Below are 7,632 nucleotides of genomic sequence, written 5' to 3' on the forward strand. Positions count from 1 at the left end.
TGAATCACCCTCAAAGTTGGAAAGATGAGACAGCCAGGCAGAGAAGGTGAAGATCAGAGCACTTGCATGTTGCCTGCCCCTCTAGGTCACTCTGCAGCCCAGGCATAATTTCTCCCTGACTGGTGTCATCTTCATTGTGACCCTCTTGGCAAGCTGAGGGGGGTGGATAGAGAGGCTGACCTACTCAACCCTTGGGGAAACGTCTCTCCTGAGCTCAGACTTGGCCAAGTGAAACTTTACGGCCTTGCTCAGGACTATATGGGGCAGTAGATCCCCAGCAGGTCCCAGATAATTGTGTGTGATGGAGCAATCCAACAGACCCTTGGTCTTTGCACACAGCATGGCCCTTTGCAATTCACAGAGGGGGCAGAAGGTCTCAGAGTGGTGAGTTTTCAGCAAAGCTCAGTGCTTACATCTCCTATACAACACCCAAGGTGCTCCTTTTTAAACCCGTGGCTCCACGGCCCCTCATGGCCTCTCCCCCTGCTTTGCTTGTTCCATGTGGTGGCATTAGCTGCAAGGGGTCAGGCGCAAATCCACTACTCAGGACCCTAATGAAGCCCTCTAGTGCATTTTAACAATCTAGCATGTCGGTGATGAATCCAGGAAGATATCCAGCCACGAAGACATACAGCCAGTCAGATGCATGGTGAAACCTATGTGCATTTTCCTCTGATGGGCCATGCTGATTTTAAGTGAGGCACCAGGCAGGGGTTCAAGCGATCTAGGTTGGTCCCACCGCTGCCACAGACTTAAAATAAAACCGTGAGCCAGTCATCTCATCTCTTTGTGCCTTGGTTCCCTATCTGTAAAATGGGAATAATAGTCCTCCTTTTCCTCCCACCCCTTGTCTGTGAGCTGTCTGGGGCAGAGAATACCCCTTACCATGTATACAGCACTAGCGTAATGGGAAATCAGATCTTGTTGGGACTTCTACCATCGACTGTATTATACATAACAGTGCTTCCTATCTCTTTGTTTTAACCGAAATTCTGCAAACTCCCACGTGGCCCTTACAAATTCCACCCAGCGCAGATCCAGCCACTGGGAAAACTGATGGCCCATTGCTCCAGCACCTTTAGTTGGTTTCTTTTCTCTACATGAAAGGAAACAATGCCATTTTGCCCATCAATGTTTTGAATGCACGACAGCTTTCGGCTCTACTGCTCCCCTCGGTGTCACAGCCTGCCCGAAAACCAGCTTGCGGATGACCAATGCCCTTCACCAGCAGCGCGGTCCCCCCCCGCAGCGCTCCACAGCAGTACACCCATCTCAGCGCTCACTTGAAACGGCGATGGCCCTGCTTTACCTTTTCTCCCCTGGGGCAGTAGCCTTTGAGGAAATCTGGGCACACTTCTGCTTTCCTGGACACGTAGACATGGCTGTAGGGACAGTTGCTGTTGTTGCAGATCCCCTTCAGGAAGTAGGAGCAAACCGGCATCTGGAAGGGCAGGAGAAAGCTGTTACTCCCCTGTGCAAGTAAATCAGGAGCTGTTCCAACCCCCAGCCTGGAAATAACCATGACACACAGAAAACAAAGAGATGCCTTCTTCCAGCCACTGCTCCCAGGAGGATTTTTAGACCTCCTAGCAGGTGTCAACGTGCTCGGCCCTGGTCCATATACAGAGGCACCACGTGCCACCGGGGAGCTCGGCTGTCTGAGCCTCCTTCAAGCTACCTGCAAACAGGGTGGAATTAATGAAATTGCAACGGTGGCGAAAACAGCCTCTTTACAGCACAGCCAAGGGATGGGGGAACTGCTAACAAAGTCACTGGTGAGGCTCTGTTGGCACTGGCTCCCTGTCAGACTGATCCTTCTGCACTGCCATCAAGCTGCCAAAGCTCCCAACTCACCTTGAACCGGAGAGAAGCAGGTTGCTGCTCTCCACAGGCTCTTGCTTTAAGCTTGCATTATGGCACAAGCCTTGCCATCAGGGGCTGAGCTGTTGTTTCCAAGGAGTACTGCGTCCAGTGTTCCCTGGGGAGGGGACTTCAGCATCTGACAGCAAAACTTTAGAGCGATAGTTTGGTCCTACAGGCTGCTTCACAACCTGGAGGGTCGGGACCTGCCAAGGAGAATATCTACCTTTTGGATGACAGGAAAGTTGGGCTGAAAGGGACCTCAGCAAGGTCACATCTAGTCCAACTCCCTGCTCACGGCAGAATCGTGTCTGGTTAAACCAACCCAGCCCTTCCCACATTGAAAAGGGACATGGGAAGAGGTGCTTGGCTAGAGAAGGAAAGGTCTCAGGAAGGAGATCCTGGGGTGCCAAACCTATAGAGCCACTCTACCATGTGTTTAATGCTCCTTTCATTCAAACCCAAGCATCAGCATCTTGCCTTTTCCCCAAGTCGCTGACTGTGGGGGCAAACCCACTGGACTATATCAGCCAGGGTGCCCTGCTAGAGTAAGCATCTCTGTGCTGCAGAGCGCTACGGGTAAGGAAAAGGTAAAGCATCAGTCCGACTGCCTCTGCATGGCACGCTCGGAGCCTGCCGTGAGACACGAGGGTGTCAAACTGGCTGGATGCAGGCGCCACACATCAGCAGGCAGCTTGGGAGCGTCCAAGCACTGGCAGTCATCGCTCACGCTAGCTCCGTGATGCTGCAGCTGATGTGAAACCGGGAGCACGACCAAGGATCCTTATGGCCGCGCCTCAAGCCACAAGCTTTACCTTCCGCCAGCTGCTATAATTAAAAACGAATTACCAGCCTGCTGCGATATCTCGCAGCTTTAACTCACCGGCTACTGCATGCAACTTCCCAAACTGACTCGCACGAGCCGGTTACAAACGGTGCTCATGCCCGGCACAGAATTAAACTCTCCTTAGCCCCCTGGATCCCGGCCGGTTCCCTGCCTGCAGCTGGTCGCATGCAGCTCTGAAGCTGCCGTTATGGTCCATTTGCTCTCCCCTCCCCGTGCTTGTTCTTCCTTCCTAATCCCCCTGCTGCTCACCTAAATGCAAAATTTACTTACTGCACGATGCAATATCGATCCCTCAGTTCACTGGTATCATCTTAGTCCTGCAGGTTCAAGTATCCCCAAACCAATATTTACAATACTGCAATAACCGCGGTCGACGTTATATGGAAAAGTCCCTTTCCCTGAAGGGCACATTAGGGTTTTAACTAAATTGGCTCACTTGAGTGAGAGAAACAGAGAGAGAGGGAGAGGGAGAGAGGGAAGGAGGGGGAGGGAGGAGGGAAAAAAGCAGAGGGGAAAGAAAACAAAGGGTGCTTTAAAAGAGAAGAGTTTATTTTTAATTGTCTTTTAACTGCAGACATTAACATAAAGGACAGGGCTCTAGGGCTATCTTTTTTGTTGGTGGTGGTGTGACCGTAAATGATTCCCTTAATGTAGTTTTTGATATAGAGCCCAAATTAGCTCTAATAAAAAGGGATAATAAAGCCAGCTCTTATACAAAAATAAACTCCTCCTAGCTGTCAAGCCTGAGCCATTATCAAGAGGAAGCCGCGTTCTCATTTCAATTAACCTTGTTTGCACCCTACTACGTCCACACAAATAACAATAACATTAATTCAAGGCACTGGTGCGGTGCGTCCATATTAGACAGCTTTGAATATGTACACGCTTTGGAGCTGGCAGCTAATGAACCCGAAACTCAACGTGAATTTCCAAATTGCTCACAACAGAGTTTTGAAGCTCTATTAGGGAGAAAAATGCTGATTCTCGCCGAGCTCCTCAAGGGGAAAAGCTGTTGTAACAGCAGCATGCCTCTGCCCGAGTCCTAGCCTCTCGCTAACCTTCACTCGCAAACCCATTCATTCACATTTACAGTTTTCTCTAAATCACCAGGAAGAGGCAAGGGCTGCCTGCCCACTGCTCCACGGGGCCCCGCACACAGAAGTTAGGAAGCAGCGATTTCCAACTTGCTCTAGGCCGAGAGACTTTGTTTGGGATGCCTGCTCTTCTTCCCAGGGGCCACATCCTACAATCTACCCCAGGACTGCCTTAGTTACACAGCAAACACAAGGCACCAAGGGCAAATTCAGTGGCTCTCCCTTGGCCTGCTCCAACCTGTGTGTCAGGGGGAGCAACAACCGGGACACCCCCATGAATCACCCCCATCGGGTGTCCTGCAAGCTAGGTGCAAAGAATGCGCTCGCCAGGCGCCGTGGGACACAACGGGTTGGAGGGACTTGGGGTGGAGGCGAGTCAGACTTCGGGTGGAGAGCCCCAGCAGCGTGCGCCGGAGCGGGGCTGTGCCCGGCGGCCTGCCTCAGCTCTGGTCCTGAAGCCTCGCCACAGAGCCAGGGATGGGTGTATCTGCACGGCTCCCTGAGGGCTCGGGCAATGGTCCCTGTTCAACGAGCGGGAACCGGCCCTGGGAGGAGGAATCAACTTGCATGCAGGAAGCCTGTGACCAAGCTGGAAGCCGAACCCAGGTCTCTGCAATTCTAGTCCCATGTCCGAGGCATCAGACCAGTGGCTCCCAGCCCTCTTAGACTCGGCGGCCCCTTCACAAAACGCCAGCTCTCTGCTTTGGATCTCATAGCGCTCCAGGGTGCTGCAGTTTCCCAGCAGAGATTCACTGCACTAGACCACCCACATGTTGGGCCAACCCCCAAACAGGTTTCCAGCGCCCTCGGACTGACGCAAGACACAGGATGTGCAAAAATGAGTTGCGACTCCCCCACCAGAGCCCTAGGCTGCTGTGTCCCAGGCCAAAAGAATCACAGAAAATGAGAGCTGAAGGGAGCTCAGGAGGTCACATCTAGTCCAACCCCCTGCTCCAAGCAGGACCAGCCCCAGCTACATCATCCCAGCCCAGGCTTTGTCCACCCGGGTCTTCAAACCCTCCGAAGATGGAGACTCCGCCGCCTCTCTGGGTACCCGCTCCGGTGCTTCAGTACCCTCCTGGTGAGAGGGATTTTCCTAATATCCCACCTCAACTTCCCTTGCTGCAGCTTGAGCCCATTGCTCCTTGTCCTGCCACCTGCCCAGCTCCATCCTCTGTGCACTGCTGTTCAATCCCCCTCGGTCTTCTCTTCTCCAGACTCAATCAGCCCAGTTCCCTCAGCCTCTCCTCACCAGTCCTGTCCCCCAGCCCCAAACCATTTCCATTGCCATCATGCTGCTTAAGGGCACTGTTGGGAACTTGGGAGAAAGCTGCCAGGGGGCTGAGAATTTTCTCTTAAGGTTTTACTGGGTTTCTTTCCAATGTGCTCTCCGAGACACCGCATAGGCAGACAAACCACAGACACGGAATGACTACTGTCTCGCCTGTGCCCTTCTTTGAGAGCAGAAACATCCAGGGAAAGATCACATTAAAAAACACCTTTGCATGAACAGCAAAAAAAAAGCTATGTCTCCAAAACTGCTGGTTCGTACAGGAAGTGCAATTTTCCCTGCTTGGCTGTAGCAAGCACCTCCTGGCAACGGAAAACCACTTTCCTTCCTCTGCTGAATGGCTTCACCTGTCTTTCTCGTTGGGTTTGTACTTTGATGAATGAGGCAAACATCACCTTTGCTAGTAATCACACAGGTTAACAGGAAGCTACAGCAGTGAATACCGGAGTCGCCTCTTGCTTTGGGAAAGCTGCTCCCTGCAGCTATAAATCACAGTGAATGGGCTCCGGACTCAGCAGAGCGGCTGCTTCTCTTCCAGCCCATGCTGACGGCAAGATGGCAACCAGGGGCCTCTGCGTTGTTCCAAGGAGATGAGGGCCGGGGAAATCCTCTTCTCCCCTCCAGCAACACGACGCGCGCTCCTGGAAACGTGCTCTCAAACGCTTGGGTCATTAATCCACAAGAGCAGCCTGGTGTTTTGGATCTTGGGATACAGAGGCTTGCTGATACAACCGCTGCCCACTCCAAGGACCCTTTGCTAGTGCTGGGGGGAAAACAACCCTAGAAAAGAAACTCAAGAGGTGTATAATAAAACCATGTAACGCTGTTCTTCTAGCTGCATTCCCACAAACTTGCAAATAAAGGTTGAGAATATCCATGTGCCAAAATCACTGCATTGCTACTCATCATGCTGTGTTACTAGGGATGGTCATTTCTAATCTTGTGTGAGGCTACTTCAATGAAACGCCAATGTTCTGCCTTTAAACGACGGGCATGGCATCATGACACAAAAGGGAACCCCCTGCTCTCCCGGGACCAGCAAAGGGCCAAAGTCACCAGCCATATTGGACTCAATTTTACTACCATTTCTCCGGTAACTTTTCCTCTTCCAGTTCTCTGCAAGAACCACTGACAAGGATGTAAACTCATCCTTGATCCTGCATGTGGTGCATCCCACACGGACCCCAAACATGGAATAGCAGGGAACTGCCCCACCACCACCATCCACCAGACCTACTGCTCGTCCTGGAGCAGCCCGACGGACAGCACAACTCAGCATTGCCGCCCCCTGTGATACTGCCCCTCACAACTGGGCCCTGTTTGGGGAAGTCTCAGCTCCTGCAGCTTCCTGACACGGCTCCCAACACATGGATATCTCATTCAAAACTCTTCCAGCCTTCACAGTGCGAGAGAACAGCTCAAAAGCGGGACTCAAGTGCCGTTCAGAAACCAAGAGGCTAAGAGAAAAAACCAGCATGGGCTACTTTGAAAACACTCCAGCTAATGTAAGGAATTGGGGCACTTGACTCGTGAGCTCTGAGGGTCTGACAAGACTGAAACCGGTAAGGGCCACATCCTTCCTGAGGCCAAATGGCCTCTTCTGTTTTCCTGGTGAGTTGTACATGTGTGTACACACACATGCACACACACCGGGGCAGAAACCCCCCTTGCATTAATACGGGGGGGGTAGGTCGTGGTTGTGCCAGTCTAAGGACACAGACAGACGAGGTTCTTTCGGTAAATCCAATATCTTTTATTAGACCAACTCAGATAGTTAGAAACATTCTTCTTTGCAAGCTTTCAGGTATAAATACCCTTTGTTGGGCTGAGGAAGCATCTGCAGTTGGTGTGTGCTCTTCCTTGCATTAATGGCATTTGTTACGCAGCAAGAAAGTGATGCATTGAGGGATGCCGTACCATAATTCATAACTGGCTTCCCGGGCCAGTTCAATTAATCCTCAGAGATTGACAAAGGACAAACAGACTAGTTTTCAAGGGCCTTTGGCTACTTCCCGCAACAACAACAACAAAAAAAAGCTGCATTTCCCAACATTTTGGTGCACTTTGGTCTCATTTCGTGGCTGAGTTTTTCTGGGAAGCTTGTTAAAAATCAGAAGGATTTGCAAATGATGGTAGTAGAAAAACTACCCCTGGAGTCCAACTGTGCTCAAATGTCTTCCCAACAATTTCTCTCTCTCCATCTCCAAAATGCCCTGGCTGAGATCCTCAACATGCTTCATTCGGTGAGCTTGCAGACAAGCACCTTCCAGATTTGTGGGGGGAGGCCTAGAGGGAATTTTCCAATGGGATGTAATACGAACAGCCTGGGATTCCTCCCATTATGGCCCTGCCTTAGTCCTGCATGCTGATTCAGGACAGAACAAAATCCCAACGAGGATCAAAGGGAGCAGGAGAGCACACAAGCCTCCGTGGCTCACCAAAAGCATCTGGGAATGTCTCCTTGCTAAAAAGGAGGCTTACACCCAATGGAAAGAAGGGGTCATCACCAGGGAGGGCTATTCTGTAGTTGCTTGGGGATG

At 51.4% G+C, this 7,632-nt stretch overlaps 1 protein-coding gene across 1 annotated transcript in view; it reads right to left on the reverse strand.

The window, feature by feature from the left end:
- The window catches only part of ZC3H3 (zinc finger CCCH-type containing 3), a 281,816-nt gene that overhangs the window by 73,330 nt on the left and 200,854 nt on the right, over positions 1 to 7,632 (reverse strand). Inside the window, exon 8 of the mRNA XM_019553621.1 lies at positions 1,310 to 1,441. Within this exon, the coding sequence (XP_019409166.1) occupies positions 1,310 to 1,441 (132 nt within the window). The remainder of the gene's footprint in view (positions 1 to 1,309; positions 1,442 to 7,632) is intronic.

The sequence above is a fragment of the Crocodylus porosus genome, unplaced genomic scaffold (genome assembly GCF_001723895.1).
Source record: "Crocodylus porosus isolate Cpor-Errol unplaced genomic scaffold, CroPor_comp1, whole genome shotgun sequence".
Taxonomy (NCBI): domain Eukaryota; kingdom Metazoa; phylum Chordata; order Crocodylia; family Crocodylidae; genus Crocodylus; species Crocodylus porosus.